At 24.9% G+C, this 23,556-nt stretch overlaps 2 protein-coding genes across 2 annotated transcripts; one reads left to right on the top strand and one right to left on the bottom strand.

Moving 5' to 3' along the window:
* Window positions 1–1,459: 1,459 nt before the first annotated feature.
* Window positions 1,460–9,856, bottom strand: LOC129973024 (39S ribosomal protein L48, mitochondrial-like). The gene is made up of 6 exons (XM_056087377.1): window positions 9,853–9,856; window positions 9,425–9,513; window positions 7,779–7,898; window positions 5,223–5,356; window positions 4,373–4,475; window positions 1,460–1,670 (listed from the first exon to the last, which is right to left on the bottom strand). The coding sequence occupies exons 1-6, from the start codon at window positions 9,854–9,856 to the stop codon at window positions 1,476–1,478; spliced, it is 645 nt and encodes a 214-aa protein (XP_055943352.1). The 3' UTR covers window positions 1,460–1,475.
* On the top strand, window positions 9,715–23,337 carry LOC129977024 (mitochondrial import inner membrane translocase subunit TIM14-like). Its single transcript, XM_056090528.1, has 6 exons — window positions 9,715–9,867; window positions 14,851–14,902; window positions 15,151–15,227; window positions 20,060–20,142; window positions 21,182–21,252; window positions 23,214–23,337. Exons 1-6 carry the CDS (start codon window positions 9,865–9,867, stop codon window positions 23,276–23,278), a joined length of 351 nt encoding a protein of 116 aa, XP_055946503.1. The 5' UTR covers window positions 9,715–9,864; the 3' UTR covers window positions 23,279–23,337.
* Window positions 23,338–23,556: the final 219 nt, after the last annotated feature.

The raw sequence follows: 23,556 nt of genomic DNA, 5'->3' as shown, positions 1-23,556 counted from the left end.
TTATGAAATAAGGAGATACATCAAAAACTCGAATTTGTATTTTGTGACAATTACAATAATTAGTGCACTTGTATAAAAAAAAGTAATAATAAGACTGTTCATTGAGACATGTTTCTCCATGGAGTAGTAAATGTTTCCCTTTGTAAAGTTCTTGCACATAAAAATGAATAATGTTCAGTGCCTTTTTATGCATTAGTTTTCATATTTGGCAACATCCCTAATGCACAGGTGTTTTTTTTCAATCATCTAATTTCTCACTTCAAAGTGACATCTAATCGAATAAAAATAATTTCAATCAACATATAATTTTTCTAAGGCTGTTATTAAATATTTATACTATATAAATTTTTGTAAAAGAAGCATTTAGATGAATATTATAATTATCTTTTTATCATGTTTTATTAAAAAGTTAAATTTCTTTTCTAAATAGCCAAATATAACCTAATGTTTCACAAAGTTTTAGATGTGTTAAAAAGCGAGAATGAAATAATTGCAATTGATATGAAATCCAAATTAAGATATGACGATAATGCAAATTTTTAACAGGATGAGTAAGTTTAAGTTTAAAGTACGATTTTAATAAAAATTATTTTGAAATTTTGTTTTATTAACAATTAAAATAAGATTCTTCAGAACTAAGCAATAGTGAAATTTTTTAAAATGTGTCCGTTTTTAAATATTGTTGCTTTTTCCTGTGTTATAATTAGGTTATAAAAATATAGACCGAAAATTAGTAAAATGCATAGCACAGTGAACAAAATGATTCAAGGCTTCTGAAATAACATGTTTATATGACAATCAAAATTTAACATTTAAATATAATTTGCTGAACCATTAAAATCAAGCAACATAAAATATTTCATTGAAATTTTTAATCCCAGAAAGTGAATTGGTCACCAAAAGTAGCAAATATTAAATAAAGTAAATGTTAAAACAATTGAAGTGTTTCACTCTTCTTTTCTAAAAATTGTATTTTCTTTAGAATCAACTGTATTTTCATTCACATAACATAAAAATGTGAACACTTCATTTAATTTATTGCAATAGCAAGTTTGCTATTCTGTTAGTTTGTAATTAAAGGCAATATATTATTTAAAAATTAAAATTCAGTTTTATTCAAAAAATTTGCTTTTTTTTTATTCAGACCATTCTTATTCTTGTTATAAGAAAGATCTCCACATAATATTGGTTTGTTTTTTCCCCTTGTAAAAACTAACTGAATGAAAACTCCTGCTTGCTATCCATAAATAAGGATTATATATATATATATATATATATATATATATATATATATATATATATATATATATATATATATATATATATATATATATATATAATATATATATATATATGAATGCTTTTGAAAAAATGTAAGCAAAACTAGTTAAAACAATTTCTTTATAATTTCTGTAAAATATGAACAGAGATTTTCTTAAAAAAATCTAAACTATCAAGATAAACAAAATCAACAATTATTTTTTATTTTCTTCTGGGTTCAGTAATTCATCTAATTGCTTTTTCAATATAAGAAGTTCAAAATCTGGTATATAACGAATTTCAGTATGTTGTTCATCATGAGGATGAATGTTAACAAACACACCCATTGGTAGAGATGACTGGATTATTTCAAAAAAGGTTGTAGCACAGTATGCTGGTAAGTTTGCTATCTGAAAGAGAAGTTATACATTCAATTTTTTCACGCCTACATAGTTATATTAATTTAAAAATAAAATAGAATATTCTGTAAATTTATAGCATGCAATAAGTTTCAATATTTCTTAAGAAATCTGAATCAAATTTCTCACACATTTCTTAAAGACAGGAATTATAACAATATAGAGATTAATCACAATGTCAAAATGTTATCCTTTCTTCCAATAACTGAGGCACAAATTGCTTGATTTAGACATTTCACATTTACCTTGTTTCAATCATATTAACAATAGCTCTCAGTTTTTGGCTTAACAGATGTTGGGTTAAGAATATGAAAACTTCTCATAATTCAGAATTTGGAAAAAAAAAAAAAAAAAAAAAAAAAATCATTAAAACTTAGAAACTTTAACAGACTAACAGGGGCAAAATCTTCTCACCTGGGATCAGGAAAGAGGTTTGCTCAGCTGAAAAGGTGAAATATGATTTCTTATTTTCAAGAAGAAATGCTTGGGGCACATAAAGGCTCTCATTAATGAAAGGATTAAAAGTCATTTACATCAAGATTTTAGAAGTAATTTTAAATAATTAATAAAGTTTAAGATCGTTCAAAACTTCCTGTATGAATTAAAATATGGGTAATTGTTTATTGGACATTTATGGGCAGAAAATTCTCATTTTTTTCTCCTTTACTTATTAATTAATTATTAATATTATTCTTTTTACATAACAGTTAAATTAAAAATGCTGTTTCACGAAAGTATTAGGTAAGTTAAGAAATGCCTTTTTCATAGGGTATAAATATTTTACTAGAAGAAAAAAAAAAAAAAACTTCCAAAGTTGATTTTATTCATTGAATAAAAATTACATTCAATAGTTTTTCTCAATATTAAATGGTATAAACATGTATAACAGATAATTTGACACTGAAAAAGATTAGAATTTTTTTGTCAGCATTAATTGTTTGTCTCCAAAATCAATAGAAGTAAATTAAATTTATAAAGAAGTTTTAATCCTATAATCAGCCGTTACAAACTTTTTCTCAAAAGTAAAGGTCTGATAGAAAAGTGACAGATTTAAATGTTCTTGAAAAGAGAAGAAATATTTTTTTTAAAACTTCAATTTAGAGTAATGGATAGGGTATTTAAATTTAAAACAGATGTTACATGATTACTTTTTAATTCAATTATCTTTTTGGCAAAAATATAATTGAAATGAACAATTAATTATTTTAAAAATATTTTTATGAGAAAAAGAGGATATATTTCAAATAATGTGTTTTTATTAAATTCAGAATTTATATATGATTTTAAAAAAATAATCAAAGGGTATATTTTTGGGTTCTTCATTACTGTTCATTACAAAACAAATCAGGAAGAGTGAGTTCAATTTTTAAGCTATGAGATGTTATTGCATCAATTTTTTTATCACCTGAATACTGATTTCTTTTTAAGTAGTGAAATAATAATAAAATTCTTTTCCCTTTTTTCTTGATATAATAAATAATTTTAATACTATCTTTCATAATATATATACTGTGGTAAGAAAAAAACATACATAAATTGTATAATTTAACGTTGTTCACAAGATTGAGCTGCTGGGGATGAAATAATTTAATTTTAGTTTTACAGTTAAATTCATATATATATTCTTTATAAATATAGCTAAAATCAACAAACTTTTTTTTTTTTTTTTTAGTTTGCAATTTTACAAAATAATGTAAAAAAAATTGCCAAATTTAATAAATGAGTTGGCAATCAATGAAATCTGGCAATATTTTTCAATTCCCCATTAATTCAATGCTCACTATTGATAACCATTAATTCAACATTCATTGTCTGATTATTGATATGCTGATAAACAACTGAAAAACTAAACAAAAATATAATAGCTTCTTTAATAATATTTGATCTTTAAGAAGAAAAAGAAAAATTCCTCAAAATTATATATATATATACATGATTGTTTTAATGTAAATATTATAATGTTATTTTCAAAGGATTAGTTATCTCATGAAAGGTAAGATTAAGAGAATTCTCTCTTCAAGTTTCTCAAACAATTCTAGAAATGGATGTCACTTAAAAATGGGCATTATCCAGATGACAACCAATCAAGAGTTTCCTATGGATCTTAAAAACTTTCTCAGAAAGTTATTTAAAATTACTTGTTGTAATTTTGATCTCTCCTGTAAGTTTAATGTAAAGGTCATATATTAAAATAAACTCAAGTAGCTTGTAGCACTTTAAAACATAAAAGTAAAAATAGATATAAATTAACCCATTGATAGAATCTAAAATTTAATATGATTCAGCAATTCATCAATAAAATCATATGTGAAATTCAATCTATCTAACTCATCGTATTTTTGAGTTATAATGTTTGTATATGCACAATGATGGATAGACTGACAAACATCCTATTTACAGATATTGTCTAAAATTTCATAGAAATATATAATTTTAGCATAAAAATTACACAGCTGAATTTTTTTTTTTTTTTTTTTTTTTTTTTACAATCCCAATATTTTTTTATTTTTTTTACAAGAAATTAAAAGATAGAAATAAAAAAAATACAAAAATTTTTATCTACAAGCAGTAGTTGGTTCATAACTTTTATTTTTATGTTTATTATTATTTCTTTCTAGACTTTAAAACTGTAATATTAATAAAGTTTATTATATTAATTTTGTATAGGAAACGGCAGAAGTTAAAATAAATACCTGAATATTTCTTTCATATTTATTTAAATGATACTCTGTTGAAACTTTCTTTGAACCAGGTTCAAAATTTGTGATTTTCCAAGATTGGTGAGGAGTTGCCCAACTAAAATTAAAGTAAATATAATTTATAAGGACAAATTGCATTAGTAATTTAATTTATAAATATGAACAATTATCTCATCAAAATAAGAATTTAACAGGACAAGTAATGAATTAAACAATGGAAAAAATGATAATATGAAAGAAAGAATGCAAAGAATATCTATTCTAAAATCATACTTATTAATAAGAAATTAAAGGTATTTGACAAGTGATGATTTGCTTTTTTGAAGATTTTATATGCTTTTGATTAAACTGGAAATCATTTATCATATATATATATATGTATACTCACCATAAATATAATTCATTTGGAAAGCAATTACCTCTAATTAAAAAATAAAGAAAGAAAGAATGTTCTTTCAAGATAAACTAATGTATAGGCTTTTTCATATTTCAAAATCAATAATAACAAAATCAATGTTTTTAAAGTAAAACCAAATATTTATAGTACGTATTACGATAGTAAGAGATAACAACGAATGAAAATATGATATGATTGAAAAAATTATTTGTTTCATATATTTTGTCCTTGTATATCAATGAATGAAGCAGACAATAGAAAAGGAGGGGAAAAGATTAAAGAAAATTTTAATGAAATTCATAAGTGAAATTATGATAAATTAAGACACAGATTTAAGATACAATTTAAAATCAAAAGAAAGATAAACAAATAAATACAATAAGGAGGAAAATTATTATGCTTCATTTGGAAAAACAAAAAGAAAAATATATATAAAACTTTACTTACGCATCCTTGACTTCAAAATCCATATTGAGAGCTATCTTATGAACATGTTTAGCGTAATGTTCCAATACAGTATAATCATAAGCCTTTATCTGAATGTTTAATAGCTCATAAACAGGCACTTGAGGTTTTGTATACTAGCAAAGAGAGGTAATATTCAGTTGCATTAAATATTTAAATTTTTTCATTGTTATTAAAATACAAGAATATAAACACTAATATATTTTAAATATAAAAATGCATCAAAAAATTATGACACTAAAAATTCAGTCTTCAAAAAGTGAAAAGGAAGGTGGGGGATTTTATTAAGGAATATTTTGTAACATAGCTGAAACATATAAAAGATTCGCTAAATTTCTCATACAATAAAATCATTAACCAGTACCTTAAAATTAACAAGAAAGTTGTGTTACCCATTTAAATACAAACATTTAAGTTTTTAAAAAATAAGTGCAAATATCTGTTAGCATTTAAATAACTAACTATGAGACTGATACACACTTTTTAAATAAAAGACGATTCATATAAAAAATATTATTAAATGGAAAGATAAAAGAAGGGGGGGGACCCAAACAAATAAGATATGGTTTTAATATTCCTGGTTTAAAATTTCTCATCCAGGAATAAAATAATTAGTGAATATGGGTACTATCAAAAATCACTTTCTCATCAAGAAATTGACTTGACACTTGAATAATTTTTTCTTCTTGTAATACTTAACAAAACACTTTACTCCCAGAGAAGAATCAATTTCAAGGGTTATATATCTTGTTGCTATATGTATGTACTAGTAAAAAATAAGTGTTATTTCCTTATAGCAGAAGTAGTACATATAGCAATAAGTGGTATTTAAATTACTGCTATATGTACTGCTTTCACTATAAGTGCAAAAAAAAAAAAAAAAAAAAATATGCCTTCAGAATTTCAGATATACATAACTTATTGTACATTGTTACTGAGAGTAATACATAATTTTTTACTAGAAAATAAAATAATCTAAAAATTACAAAAGTCCTTATAAACCTTTAACTAAAAACATGCATTACAACATATGCTCATATGCATGATAAATCTTCCCCTTTGCAGAATTGTCATAAATTCTAATACAGTCTGTTTTCCTTTTCTTTAATTATTTACACTACATGTCCTCCAAAGATTGGCCTTCACTATGATACTTTCTAAAAACACTGAATTAGCACATTTTAAATTAATGTATTTTTGTTTAATGCTTACTTCTGCCTTTTTAAACTTTTCTTCAGTAAAGGAAGGGCAGTACAGTCAAAGCAAAGATATAGTTTCTTAAATTTCACAAAGTTCTTTTTCTATTTCATAAATGACATTAAATTGCTGAAAGAATACATGTTTATATATATAAAAACATATATTTCCACATTTGGAAGGATATGTCTATAGATATTTGGTGATATGACATGCGGGGATAAAACCTGGAGCCTTGTGATTCGCAATCCAGTAACATGACCATGATACCAAAACAATTGCTCAGGTAGCAGAGCTATTAACTGGCTTAAATGCTATTCATCACAGACTCTCCCACCACCGAATCGGAGGTGGGACGAACGATATGGTTGTTGAGTGGTGATGTATTTAGCTGTTGTCTAAATGGGCCTGTACCTAGTTGAGTAGCACCAAGCGTTATGGCGAGTGTGTGTGGGTTGCTGCATCAAGTGAGTCTGATGATTTTGGGTTGCTGCAGGTAGATGGCGCCACAACAGCTGTACGAAGGTTGAAGGTTCATCGTCCGAAGTCACCAATTTAGGGGATTAGTATGAGCGAGGATAGAACCTGGGACCTTGGTTTGCAGTCCAGTAACATGACCATGATACCAAAACAATTGCCCGGGTAGCAGAGCTGTTAACTGGCTTATATGCTATTCACCACAGATATATAAACATATATCCTTCCAACAATATTCTTAAAATTTCAAGGAACTAATCCAGGGTACCATTTGTATTTTTCTGCAAAGCAATATAATTTAAGACATTCTATTATTTATATAAAAAAACATTTCTATATTTAAGATTATTTCATCAATTAAAATTTTGTAATTACAAAATTAATTGAATTAATGCATAGCTTTAACTGTACAGGAAGAGGAATATCTTTTTCCTTGCATATTATATAATCATTTAAAAAGGAAGAGAATTCCAAAAATAAATAAATAACCCTACATATGGAAAGTTTAAAGAGAAGAGAAAAATTCCAACAATTTTTCTCTCTTACTTTTTCTAAATGAGCTTTTAGTATGAATGCTATTTATTAGAAAATATAAATATCATTATGCCTATATTCTAAAATTTCTTTAACAAAATTAAAATAAAAAATTTTACTCTCATCCAGATTTTACTTTAACAAGAAGTTTAAATGAATTCAAGTCAAGATACAGATTACATAAAATCTATTATATGATGAGTAATATTCAGAAACTCTACAATCTTACATTAAAAATTCTTATTTTTGAACAAAATTCTATATTATAAAAAGCTTATGTTGATATATTTTTGTAAATTTGGTACACAGCATACATAGCCTTTGATTTACCTTTATATAATCAGGTTCATCAATATATTTAGATAACACAGATGTTACAGTCAGAGAACGGTTCGTAGGCCTAAGATGTGTCAATAGAGGAAGACATTTACAAGTTCTCAAGAAAGTATTCTGAAAATGATATAAAATATTACCTCAAATTATAAAATAAATTTTGTTTTAAAATACACCACTAAAAAACTAAATTGAAAAATGAAAATATTTAACAACTTTTATGGAACTCTCTGAAACCTGGAATTATTTCTAGAATCACTGCATATAATGTAAAACACTTAATATAAAAGAAATTATTATGCAAAATAAAATTCAGTTCAAATGAAAATTTAGAGTAACATTTAAGACAGACTTTCAATACTCCATAAAACAAACCCATGTTTATTAAATTCATCTAGAATTGAATAAAATAATTTAAACATGCATTCAAGAAACATGGAAAAACACAGGTTTACAGAAAAAACACATTCAAATTTACACTTTCTGTAATACAAAGCAAAAACACAATTTATCAGAAGCACTTATTCATCATAATTTAAATGTAATTTCTTACCAATTTTTTTTTTACATGGTATATAAGAAGTAAATACTTTTCAATAAAAAAAATGGATAAATTATAAGCGAAATGAATCATTTCTGTGGATTAACACAAAACATTATAAATTTTCAGTTAATTTTTTTTAACTGAATGTAGAGGATAATTTATTTATTATTCAATTAGTATTTAAAAAAATAGCAAGAAACTCCCATAAAAGCAAAACAAAATGTAACAAAGTGACCTGTTTAACAAGTGACATTTCATAGAATGTGTGGTGAGAACACAATATGACGTCACAAGCTATACCGGGTATCAGTCTGTGATAAATCCTTATTTCAAGAGAATTCTTATATCTATTTGAACAAAGTTTTAGCAGGATAACGTTGTTGATTGCAACTACAAAGCATTGAACAAATGCCTGTGAAGCCATAATTAACAAGATTGTGTCTCTGACTAAAATTACAGGGTTTGAGGAAGATAGTAAAAATGTTGATGTGCTGATAGAAGAACATAGTCAGAACTATCGAAAAATTTATGGAGCTGCATTCTGTGTCACAACAAAAAGCTGCAGAGATTTGACCAAGAAAAAATAATTGTTTAAACAGAGTAATATCATTTCAGTGAAATAAGAAAAATGTTGAAAGCACAGGAAGTTATTGTTTCTTACACTGTAAAGCATCGCTTTGATACGGCAGCAACTATGCATGCTACAAATTCAAATAATGATCATGCTGTGTTGCATTTCCACCAAATTTTGATGCGCAATCAATGGCAATTTTCTTGTAAAAAAAGCATACATTATAAAAATAATTTATATTATTATAATTTTGTCTGAGCATTTAAAAATGAACTGTCCTATTTGACATGGATAATTGAAAATTTTTTTCCGCTTAAACGAATGTTTTGTATTATGAGTAAGATTCGATAACGAATTATGTTGGTTAAACACAATTCCTAACCCCAAGATTTTTATTCGAAAAAAAAAATCATTCATAAGAATTTATAAAAATGATAATACCATATTCGAATAAGCATAAAAATGATTCTAGACAATTTTCCCTTCGAATGTTTCAGTATTTCTCCTAGTAATAGGAATAAAAGTCACCTTTACTTCTAGAATATTTACATACCGGGATGTATGAAATATAAAAATAAATAAACGGAGCAGCCATCTAGTCGGTTTGCTCCATAATGCTTTATAAAATGTAATGGTTTCTTTTTTAATGATCCAAAACAAATAATTTAAGAAATATTTTTTGTTATTTATTTTTAGATTCATTCTTACTATCATTAATATATAATTGTAGAAGAGTGTTTTTTTTTGTACCACTGTTTTCAGACAATCTTCAGTTGAATTTCAATTGTTAACTGTAATTGTTTAAAATATTTGTTTTCGTTTGACCGAGTGAGGAATGATGCAATTTGCTTTTAGACTTTGAATTAGAAATAATTTCCTGAGGTTATTCAGCGCATGAGAAAATTTTAATTAATTTTGCAAATTCTAACAGTTGTTTTTAAATGAAAACGTAATACACATAATAAATAATGGTAAGTTATAATTGTTTAGTGTTTTCATGTTAACTTTTTTACCCAGTCTTTTATTCGTTCCTTAGTTATTGTATTTTTACCATTGTCTATTTAGGATTCTTTCATTTTCCTGCTGTTTCCCATTTCTAAAAAAAATTAAGTAAATTGCTAGACAATAAAGGTAATATAATGTTAGGTATATAGTGTTTTTCATATGTCCAACTGTTTAAATTGTTTAGAAATTCTATATCAGTTTTATATTATGTGTGTGATGTTATCGCTTTAATTTCTGATTAAAAAATATGAACGATACTTAGTTACGCACAGAGGTGGATTATTTTTAAAAATATTATTGCCGAGAAATAATAGGGGCCCACACACTCCAACAACGCTATCATTCAGTTTTTTTTAAAAAAAGATAGAATTTTCAAAAATTTATGAATTGAAATATGTAATTGCTGCATTATTAATTTACTATCAATTATTTCTCACATGAAAATATTATATATTAAATACATTTATTTTCGTGAATGATATATGTTATATTTGTACTTCCTTTAAATTTACACTATATACCTAACAACAGCTGATCTAATGTTATAAATGTAGATTTTGTCATGCCATAAGTTTTTTTAATTTTTGCTTATTAATAAAATTATTATGAGAAAAGTGTCAGTGATTGTTTTGGGGCGATCATGTAATTAATATTTTATTAATACAAAACATTAAAAAAAAATCATCCTATTTGGATGTATTAGCTGGTAATTTAAAAAATAAGCTTAAATAAGTTAAAACTAATCTAATCTATTCCTAATCTGAAAATCTGTTATATATATATATATATTACTTACTACATTATATATATATATATATTATTAGAAGTAAATAAAAGATACAATCATAATTTTTTGACTGAAGCTTTAATAGCTTTTTGATGATTGTATAGTAGATACTGTAATTTAAGGAACTTTTTTTATCAAACTCTCTACAAATTTCACTAATATCTTTAAATTATATATATATATTCTTTTTCAGAAATATAAAAGTGTATTATGTACAATGTTACTATATAAAGGAATTCAAAAAAAAAATATACAGCACAGTGTTTTATTGTAACATATAAACCGTCAACAACTAAATGCTAAATTGCTTAATAATTGAAAATTTTTATTTCCAATTATTAAGCAATTTAGCATTTAGTTGTTGACGGTTTATGAAAAAACAGAAAGCTTGAAGAAAAAGAATCAGAATTCAAAAACTAATCATTAAAAAAAAAACATCAGCATTTTTTTATGCAAATGTATTTACTTTGTTATTATATCTTAAAAACGTGCTTCAAATTTTAAAATTATTTTCATTTTTACTCTTTGTTATTTTTAATTAACCCAGGTCTTATTAAGATTCATTTAAAAAGAAAATTTAAAATTATGAGTGGAAAAACAAAAACAAGCACACTTATTAAATTTACAGAGAAAGATCTCAAACATAATTAGGATTATTAACTAAATAAAATAAAATAAAATTATTAACTAAATATGAAGAGGTTCTTTATCTCTTATCAGGACAATTAAATGTTTATTAGTTATTAAATAGTTATCCTTATCAGTGGACATAAAATTCCTTAGATACGGAAAAGAATACATCCAGAATTCATTGTTTTAGGCAAATATGACATTTAAAAATCTTTTATAATATATAATATTTGACCTTACTTAGGAACAGTCATTAAAATGCTCTATCACCCCATTCTTTAAGTTTTCATAGTTACTGCAACACAATTGAGACTTATAAGACCTGATTCAAAACTTTACATATGACATGTACATCTGATACCAATTTGGATTTGATTGCAGCACTTTTTAATACTTATTTAGAAGACAAACTTTCCTTTACATGATGAAGTAATTTTTATTTTCTCACAGTTCACTGTGCTATTTCTATATTTCACTCTGCTATGATATTATTTTCTAACAATTTGATATGCCATACTTTTATATCAACAAACACAACCATGAAGATCCATATTGTCTTAAAATGTAATGGGCCCACTTGCCATTGAGCCAGATGAAAGCCTGGTCAATCCATATTTCCCATGTTTTTTTTATATACCTATTATCTTATGAATATTTTCCATATAAATACTAGATTTTTTTTGGCAATATAATGTTTACACCCTAGATTTTTCCTATTTTAATTATAATATTAGCTGTATTTTTTTTTAAGATTTAGAATTTAAATACTGTTAAGTGTACTCCATTATAATATATTAACTCATCTGAATACAAGTATATATATATATATATAATTAAGGAATATATTGTGCAGTTATTATTAATGATTTGGTTTTTTGTAAAATTAAATCTATTGTTGTTCTTGAAGTAGAATATATATTTATTATACTTATTTGGTGTATTTGCAATGTATAACCTGAGAAAAATGCCATTTGTGTCCTTCTAGTGAATATCCTCTTGCAGTGTAACCTCCAAAAGTGATCGGCTGAAAAAAATGATCTTATGCTGATATATTTTATTGCAAAAGCTTTAATATTCATACTTTGGGCAAGAATCTTGTAGCATTATACATCTTGTTGCATTTTCATTCAATATGAGAAGGAAAAGAATGATACGAAAACTAGGGAGAAAAAGTTCTGAATGATAAAAAAAAAAAAAAAAAAAAAAATTATCTTTTGGTTTAAAATTTAATGAGTCTAATTTCAAACCATGTGAAGTTTTTCCCTTATCTCAAACTATTGTTTTTATATACAAAAAAAAAAAAAAAAAAAAACTTTAAAATAAAAGTATTCTTTTATAGTTTCAAACATACAGTTTATTTTTGAAGAATATTTATGTCAATTTTCTTTCACTTGTTTTTTCAGTCTATGAAATAAATGGTTATTTCCCAGGTTATTTAATATTTTAAATTTAATTAGGGCTCCAAAGCTCTGTTGAGGATCTCTCCCCCAATAGAAAATATACCATGATATGGTTTTTAGAGAGTTATCTAAAACTGAAGGGAAGCAGGGGGTGATTGATGACAAATCTAGAGATGAGCTTTTATAGAAAATAAAAGGGAATCAGTTGTTAGGCATATGGATTTGCATTTTAGTTTTCATATTAATTCTTCTAAATATATTGGGAAATAAAATTGGTGAAAATGCCCAACTGTCTCACACTTTTATTTTATAATATCTCTAAAAAAATGAAGGGTATGGAAAAGTAGTTCATCAGTATGATATATCCATCATAAAAATCAACTATTTCCATTATATTTTATATGAGAGCTTAGATGAGGGTATGAACTCACATATAAAATATAAATTTGCAAAACCATTTGCCAAATCATAGATTGGGATTTCCTCCACCATAGAGTTTATGCAGTGAAGTAGTGTTTTTCAAATTTCTTTTGAAATTATGGTGGTGGGAGCAGACGACTGTTGATAATGATCTTTCATATGTGGGAGGGGGGAATGGTGCAGTACAAAGGGCCAAAGAACCGTATCATAGCTTATTTTCAATAGAGAATGCACATTGAAAGGTTGAAACTTTTCAATAGAGGGAGGTGGAGAATAACAATGATTGTCGATAAATTTGGAGATTGTTTCATAAGAAACAAATATTAATGAAATCAGATCAGTGGTTGGATCTGAAGGCTGCTTCTTATTAGGTACTCTTTATTATTTTAAATAAAATGCTGAGTTTTGGAAATTTTTCTAAAGTTAAATTATGGCAGTCAGCTTATATATGGATTTACTTATCTTGTAAAATCTCTGGGACTTTCCCAGAAAGAATTTTCTGCATATGCAATAATTTGAAATTTGATTACAAGAATTTCTTTTCCCATTCATCTTTCAGACAAAAAATAAAATGCCACTGAAGATAAGGCTTGTACATTTTTATGTACAAGATAGTAAATGAATGGTTTTGTATACAAGGCAGTAAATGATAAATCAATTTTATTATAGTATCATACAATCTTATACCAGACAGTAAATAACAGCTTCAAATAAGGTTATCAGAGTTTAAAACTATCATCATTGGAATCTGGAATTTTGCTTCACAATGATTTGTTTGAAAAATATTTTCTCCTATTTTACTGGCTTGGTGATAATAATTTCATCCTTCCAATAATATCCTTAAAAGTCATGATATATATATTTTAAAGTATTCATTTCAGTTTATATGCAGGTTTTGAATGTTGAGTAAATTTTTGATTTAAAAAAAATCTCATGCTTGGATTACACATGGATTGATTTACATTCAGAAATATATTGTATATAGTATTTTCTATATTTATTGAAAAAAGGTCATAATATTCTTGATTTTTTGGTACTTCTGTATTAACTGCATGTCAGTGATTAATCAATAGCCAAAAATATCAGATTTGTTGCAACCATAGACATCAAGGTAGTATTTTGACAATGATCACCAATGGAGACTGGTTAAAATTAAAGTTCCTTATTGATATGTGATTATGTCAAAAATTTACCAATGGCTTGCATAATTAATATACAAATACCATTATTTCTATTTATTCAGCTTAATTTTAAATGATTATAATTCTCAATGCAGTGAGAATTTGATGAAGATTGTCAAATGTGATTGCCCGACTCTAATTGTTAGATAAGATTCCATCTCCAAGCTTCTCTCCTTGACTGACAACATTAGCTGACTTTTGGCACATAAACTGTCTCTAAGTTTGTCAAAATCTATAATTGACTTTTTAAACTTTATTGAAAATTTTCTACTTTTTAAAAAGAAATTATTAAGTCATAAAAATATTTGCCAAATTCATGATTGCTTATATATTCTATAGAATTTCAACTCAGTTTTATTCAAATCAGGGGAAAAAAAGAAATATTGGATTCCTTCTGACATGTAAGAAAGCTTTTTTCCTGCCAAAAACACTATTAAAATATATTTCTTCATCTGATTTATGTCTTTTATTAAATATTAAATTAAAATTTTTAACTATTTATCATTATAAGGATTTTTCCCTCCTTTTCAGTCATCTGGTGTTATTCTTGCAGGATTAGCTTTAGCAGCAGCTGGATATACAGGTAAAAAGTTATTGTGTATTTATTATAATTGTCTACTTATACTAAAAGTTTATTCAATGTAACAGTTATTCTTTTTAATGTATAAAATACTAATATATATATATATATATATAATGTTAATTTGTACATTTTATCTATTTTTTAAAAATTTAATTGGGTATTGCCATGATTACACCTCTTCTGTTCTTTGAAATAATTTTCTTTTTATTGTAAAATGTTTAAATGTTGTCTTATTTTTTATTTTATAGGCAGATTTCTTGCTAGGAACTCTAAAGTCTGGGCTGAGTCTTTAGAGAAGCATTTAAAATCCCTTCCTAATTCAGCTGTAAGTATTGTTAATTCTTTTTTGATTCTGACCAAAAAATGTTTTAAAGAGTGCAATATCTCTTTAATTATTTTAGAAAACAAATTTTATATTTCTAGTTTGTATTTTTTAGCATGAAGTTTGAACTTTTAGTTATTTAATATTATTCAAGTTTAGATGTTTTCTTTTCTGAGTAATGAATATATATATATATTGTTATAAAAATTCCTCTACTAAGTCTATGGGTTCACCTTGTAGTGGATGTAGGTGTAAAACAGTAAGCAGGTCTCGATAACAAATGACAGCGTTTATTTACACAAAGACACAAATACACAGACGACAAAACAGAGCCCAGACGTATACTTTTAAATACTTATTCTTACAGTTACTTTATCCATTTTCTTTACCGAATGCTTTATTGATATTGCTTTGTGTTCATCGTATTCTTAATGATTAATACTTGTAATTTTGAATTACTTGCTTTTTAAATATTTTATGATTTCTTTTCAGAATCAGATTTTAAAATTATTTCTTCTTATATCTTGAATCATTTTGAGATGATTTTTTTTTGAAATACCATTGTTTTAAGAAATTTTTTTCACCATTTCAATAGCATTTGAAGTTATATAAGAAAACAAAGTATATAAAGGGCAATTCAATAAAAATCTTTAATTATAAATTTTGTTGAAATCTTGTGAGCCAAAATACTTTTGTAAACTACAATTTAAAAATCTTGAATGATCTTAATCAAAAAGAACGTTTCAGAATTTTTCTATAACAAAGTAAAAGGACTGATTGTACATGACAATAAATTTTTAGCTGCTTTGTTCTAAATTATTAGTTTGTCTTTCATAGAACCTATGAATCTGTTTCATTCTCCTTTTTCCTGTTTGTTACTCAGCATTTTGTTGACGTCTTATTAAAAAAAGGCTTATATCTTAACAGATTTAAAAGTTGAATTGAGGATTTTTATCCTCTTCTCTATGAACGGTTTTGCTGTATGTTATGACTTATGTCTAGATACTATACATAATTATTTTATTAGTGGTTTATATTATTGCATATCTGTAATATTGCTTTCCTGTGCAGTTAGTATTACAGTAAGGAAGAGAGTTTTATAACCAATGATACTTGAGGCTCTTGGGAAATGCATATATTCAGGGGGGTCATTGATTTTCTGCTTGGAAATAGAAAGTAATAGTTAGAGACATAATATTTGACTTGTGCCTACATTAAATATGGTACAACAGTTTAACAATGGAAAATGATTTGATACATTTTTAATTAAAGTGGAGGGGAATTTCTAAATTAACACTGTTTGTTCTAATTAAAATCCTGATATTTAGAAATATAACTTTGATTCACATAATTGTGTTTAAACTGGATGCTGACCCAAGAACCTCCATAATTGGTGATAAAAATGGAGATTCTCAATATAGGAATTTTGATGATATCTTTATTACAGCCAAGAAACCAGATTTTTCTGAAAGCTTCTATCAGTCAAGATATGATTTCTCTCTTTGGTGTGGGAATAATGGAGCAGTTTTTTTCAGTTTTGAATGCTCAGCTCTTTCTGCTGTATTGCTACTTAATTAAGTAATTTTCTGTTGTGTGCATGTAATATAAATGCTGTCTTTAAGCTTCTAAAGGATTTCTGTAAATGCTCTCTTTATATGCTTCGGTTATGTTTTGCTGCATTGTTATCTATTATTAAACTTGTTAAACTTCTCATCAGATGAATTTTCCATAACACTGTTCTGTAAATTACCAACATAAGGTATAAAGAGTTTTTTTAATGTTGAAAATACACTCAGAAATAATCCTAGTATGCTTTTTTTTAAATATAAATTGTATTTTTTTTAATGAAAGAAATTAGATTTGAGTATTAGAAAAGAAATTGAAATTTCACAATTTGTAAAATTTTTAAATGGATTTTTTTTTTGGAGAAACTTGACTAATTATTTGTTCCCTTTTATTGTAATATATCAAATTCAGGCATAAAGTTCAAAAAGTTTAATTTTATCACTATTTCTTTCTTTAAAAGATTTCATGTGCTGATGAATATGTTACAAGATTTACTAAATAGTTATGCTAATAATTTTTAAAACTCTACTTTCCAGATTAAAAAAAAAAAAAAAAAAAAAAAAAACCAACAACAACAACAAATATATATATATATATATATATATATATATATATATATAGACACTAAAAGGGATGAAGGGTAGTAACAATGTCAGTAGAAAATTAAAGTAACAGCTAGCATAAAATTTAAATAGAATGTATCAGAGATACTTTGAGATTTGATTTTCCTATTTAATTATCAAATCAATTATTTCTTTATCAAAAAGTATATCTGTTTCATTCTGACTTTCTAGAAATCTATGTCCCTGCACACCAGAAGCATATCTATATAGAATGGCCCCAAAGGCAAATATTAACAGCACTGCTCCCAATTCTTTTTAAACTATAATCTTCATAATTTTTAAACTACAATCTTTATGCCGGGATGAGAGTTAAGCTAAATAATTACATATAAAACATTTTTGAACTAATATGACTTAGCAGCTGTCAATGCATCTTAATTGTTCAAGTGATTAATTAAACTGCTTACAAAAAATAAGTAATAGCAGTTATAAAGACAATTGTTGACAAATATATAACTAAGATGTTTAACAGCATTGGAAATTGTATTTTGTAATGATTGACAATTTAAGATATACATTATATCTGTATAATTTCAAAAAGGGACTTAAAGAACAGCAGCACCATGGACCCTCAGCAAGAATAGATAATAGAAAGCATATTGATTTTATTATTTTCTAATATGCCAGAATTTTCATTCAAAAAACTGTTTAAATTATTAAAATATCAAACATTTCTTAAGTAAAATTTCATTAAAAACTTTCTGAATGATTCTAAATTAAAAAAAAAAGTGTTTTTATGTTATATCAGTATGAAACTTTTTGAGTGAAAAAGCTATCTATATTTAATGCTTATTTACATTCGTATTTATTACTGCTAAACGTGGAAATGTGTCTCTTGTCTTTCTGTAATGTTAGACAAAACTGTTACAATTAAACCTATAAAAATTAATACCAATATACTTTGAAAGGTGGAAATGTATACATCAAAGCAGTTATTTGATAGATGAATTAGTTTTGATTAATCAAGAGTGAAGCTAAATTTCAATAATTTTAGTGATAACTGGTGAAAATATTATTTTGTGCAAAGATAGTTACCAATTATATAATCTTAATATTAAAAAAACACACACCTCTAAATTAAAATTCAAACATTCATTATTACAATGATATATTTAATTGTGTACTTCTCCCCAGCTTTAAATGATTTTTTTTAAAAATCGGTATGATTTGCAATAATAGTTTCATTTGTTGAAATTTAAGTGAGTTCTATTTCATTGCTTCATTAAATTTTAAAATAGTTAAATTAAAATTTAATTAATTAAGTTTAAAAAAGCAGAAAATACTAAATGTTGAAGTGATGGTTTACTTCTTTGTATTTAAATTAATAAATATTTTAAAAGGCAAAAAACTTTAGTAAAAACAGAAAATTTCAATTGATAGTTTTAGACATGAATATTATAATTATTAAATGTCAGTATTTTAATTTTGTAATATATTATGCAAATAATTTCAATTGATGTTATATATTTGATTTAACTTGCACTTAAAAGTAAAATACAGTAAAATTTATATTTAAAAGACTTAAATGGAGTGAAAGTGTGTCCATTGATAGTAAAGCTAATGAAAAAATATATAAAATTCAATGCGATGCTTGTAATTGTTTTGTATAAATATAAATATGAAATATTTAATGCAATGCTATTTTAGCTTCTAAAGAAAATAATGAAAGAAAAAAGAAATCCTTGGATATTAGAAAATTGAAAGAAAAAAAAAATGTTTTATGTATAATTGAAAAAAAAAATTGCGGTTTGACATTTATTCAAATTTTGTTCAATTACATGATATGCATGGTTTTCATGATGATTAAAAGTAAATATTTTAATTTAAAATTATATTTCGGTTTTAGTTGTAGAAACACTTCATTTATATCAAGATAACAATATGAAAAAAAGATTGAAGTAATCAATTGAATTTTTACATAAAATTTTCAGTTCTTTATGATTTTAAATGCTTTATATTTCTCTATAATGAATAATGCACAGGTTTTGTATTTAATTCTAATGTTAAAAATAAATTTTTGACCCACTGGATAGTTTTTTATTTCATTTTGAAAGCAAGATGTTGCTGCAAAGATTTGGCGAACTCAAAATGGGTAGATGGTGTTGGTGGTGGGGAATGCTTTGCATTTGTCAAAGTTTAACAGAGAATAACCCTGAGACACATAATAATACAAATGCATCATTTATCAGTGAAATATCCCAGTATAGTCTTTTGTTGTATTATTAACCTGTCTTGTATTATGGACTCATTTATTTCTTTTTGGAGGGAAAAAAATTAGCCCACAAGTATTTGTTTAGGAATGGTATTTTTTGTAACTTTTTTATTATTGTTTTTTGATTCTCATACAAACTTTAGAATTTACTAAAATAAATTATCAAAGTTTGCTGACAATTTTCCGTCCAGAACAGCTGTTATATTACATATTGTTTTAAAATATATAATGATAGCATGTTGAAAATTATAGAAATAATATAGCTATAATTTGTTAAATTAATATTTTTATATAAATGAGATATTTAGTTTGGCTTTATTATCATTCATAGTTTAAGATCTAAAAATCTATATATAAAAAAGTTTAGAATCATTTTCAACCAGTAGTTGAACTCTTTAATATGCTATCTGAATATTTTTATTATTGTTTTACAGAGTTTTGCCAATAGTAAATATTATAAAGGCGGATTTGAACCAAAGATGACTCGTCGTGAGGCTGGTTTAATTCTGGGTGTTAGGTAATACCTTTTCAGGAATCTTAATTTCTTTTTATGTGGTTGTCAGTTTGCTTAGTTTAAAATAAAACAATAAATTTAATTGACTTTAAGAATTTTTTTCTGGTTTTATAGCAAGATTTAAATTTTATTTTATGCAATAAATAACACTTATAGATGTATAAATTTTGTTATGTATATGTCCTGTAGCAAAAATGTTAAACATTTGATTGAAAATTTTAAATTTATGTATATTTTAGTAACTTTCAATGATCTACTGTTTTGCAATATATGTTGGTTCTATTTAATTTCAATTAAGTCTTAGATATAACTTTATATTTATGATACAAAAACAAAAAATATTTAAGGAACAAATTATCTTTGGTATTAAAATTTGCCATTTCAATAGTCTTGTATATGTTTTATTCATTTTATATATGACTCTTACTAATAGAAAGTAGCCATATGATACCATAATGCTATTACAAATCATATTGTATATCTATGTTATCTGTCTTCTAAGTTTTATTTGTCTTGTAAACTACATGTATATTAGACGGAATCCTTCTTCTTTCAGATTCATGCAGTCATGCTTAAGAGAATCATACAATGAAATATTGCCTAGAACAATGGAAAATAATTTGAATTTTAGGACACCAATGTAACCTATTTTTGAAAATTAGAAAAAAAGAAAAACATTTTTTTTAATAGCCAAACTGCAAGAAAAATTTACAAGGCTATTTAATTGGTATTGTTAAAAAGACTATTAAAGTAGTGTAAAATCTATTTTTATGCAAGAATATTTTGGAAGCTAGCATGAGAGAAGGCATAATCCAACTTAATTTTTAATTGATTAATAAGACAAAAAATTTTAAATTTCAAAAAAAGCATTAATGAAATATTATAGAAATGATTTAAATTTTTCTATTTGAGCTGTGCAATGGAACTAGTAATTAAAATTAATTTCAATTGTTATTGTAAATTTTACATGCAATTTATTCAAATCATTTTTTAAAAATTCAAATTGTCATGAATCTAATTTTTATACTTGTAATTTTTGTAGTCCATCAGCTAGCAAAAACAAGATAAAGGATGCTCATAAAAGAATAATGTTGTTAAATCATCCTGATAAAGGTAATCAATTTATGAATACTTCTCTGAAATTAATCATATATCTAATTATATGATATTAATTTGTTCTATTATTCATTTTTTAAAAAGTGAGATATAGGATAATTATTCTAACTTAAATATTGCGCATTGGCTTGCCACTTTCCTTATTCTAAGCATTGATTGTATATATATATATATTTTCATTATGTTAAAAAAAAATTCCTATTTGAAGCTCAGAATATCAACTATTTATTTTTGACACTGCAGCATTGTAATGTCATAAATTAAATTTTTGGGATGTCTGATATTTTTTCTTGCTCAGATTTTTCAAAATATTTATGGTGTTATCCAACAGAAAAATTCTGTTAAGTTCATTATTATCATCATCTGTTAAGTTCTATTATTCTGTTAAGTTCATTGGAGGCATACCTCAAAGGATCAAAATTCATTAGTTACTGAAGTATAATAAAACAATTGCAATTTCTTTCATGCTACTATAAGATAGTAACATCATTATAGCATGAACGATTATATTGAAAATAGATATTTTTAGAGGGGGCAAGAGATTATGCAATGTTATATAATTTTTCTAAAATTAATCTGAACAATTATCAGTAAGTTCTGATATATTTTCTTTTTTCCATTATCAGCATACATAAACATTAATTGGAATAAATGGTTTTATTAAAAAAATTTATGAACATATTTGTGTTTGTTTCCTGTCTAATGCTAACTACAGATTTCCTTCATAAATCAGCAAAACCACGGGGTTTTATTTCACTTCATTGTAAAATGATGATTTTTTTGTTGTTGTTTCCTTAAAAGTTCCACTTATTAGCAGTAGAATTTTTAAATGTTCTTAATCCTATAAATTCCAAAAGTATCAGTTGTTGTGCATTACTTTTACGATGTTAATCCATTACAAATGTTTATTAGAATATACACGATTCATTATCTTACTTTATTTTAATACAAATAATATTTTCTAAAAAATTAAATATTTATTACCAATCACCTTCATCAATCATTTAGTTCATCTGAATTATTGTATGCAAAAATTTCTAGAAAACCTTTTATTCATAGTTAACTCAATAAAATATTTTAAAAATTCCAATTTTTCATGATTATTAATTCATAATGATGTAAAAATATAATATGAAACATTGATTAAGAAATGATTAAACTAAGCCAGTAACTTACTTGCTGAATCATAATATAGTATCAGAATTTTGTGTGTGTGTAATACTAGAAATATTTCATAAAAAAAATTGAATGCATTTCAGTAAGAAAGTAAAATTCAGACCAATAAAAATATATTACAAAAACAAACAGCAGTATTTAAAAATATCTGTAATTAGAACAAAACTTTAAAAAAATCATCAATTTTACTAATAATACTATGTAGAAAAAAAATTTACTGAATATAAAAACGAATCAAATATTCTACTTTGGTTATCAATAATGGAGGGGGCGGGAGGAAAAACAAGATAAAATACTTATACTAACAATGAAAATGAGAAGCATTGTTGTAAAATTCAATAAGTAATGTTTTTAAAAATATATTAGAATAAGAAGCTCATCACACTTTTATATAGCAACTAAATTGGTATACGTTTTTTTATTGATATATATTGTATGCATATTGATGCTCTTTACAGCATTAATATAGATACATAAATTCTCCTTTATTATTACAGATGTATTTTTCATATTTCTTTAGTAAAGGTTTACATCAATTACTTAAAATGTTTTTCTCATCAGTGTATAATTTAAAATCATCAATCTCTAATTCCATGGAGTTTTTAATTTACATGTTATGTTGTAGTAAAAGTACTATGTTTAGTTATTTTTGCTGTTGTTCAATTTATAATAAGTTGAAAAAATATTGCATTATATGTAAATTATTAACATCATTAATATGTATCAGTTGCATGCTTGTATTTCAAATATTATGTTTCCTAATATACTGCTTTCTTCATTAGGTGGTTCTCCATATATAGCTGCAAAAATTAATGAGGCAAAAGATATGTTGGATAAAAATCAATGATATAGAATTTTGTAAAATTAGTTTTTGTGTTTAGTAAATGTTATTTTAATTATTGACAATGTTTCATAATTTTCATTATGTTATAAACTGTTTTTCTAAATCATTATTCTTTATTTGTCAGAGGATTTAAAGATTAATGCAGATTAAACTGGGGAAGAAAGAAATCATTTTAATAATTTTTTTTTTTAATTGCAAGTGTAAAGAATTTTTTAAACAGATTTTTTTTCTTAAATATTGATCTATCAAATTACAGAATTTCACAGAGAATGCAAATGTTA

The sequence above is a fragment of the Argiope bruennichi genome, chromosome 1 (assembly GCF_947563725.1).
Source record: "Argiope bruennichi chromosome 1, qqArgBrue1.1, whole genome shotgun sequence".
In the NCBI taxonomy this organism is placed as follows: domain Eukaryota; kingdom Metazoa; phylum Arthropoda; class Arachnida; order Araneae; family Araneidae; genus Argiope; species Argiope bruennichi.
This window is presented reverse-complemented; position numbering and strand designations above follow the sequence as displayed.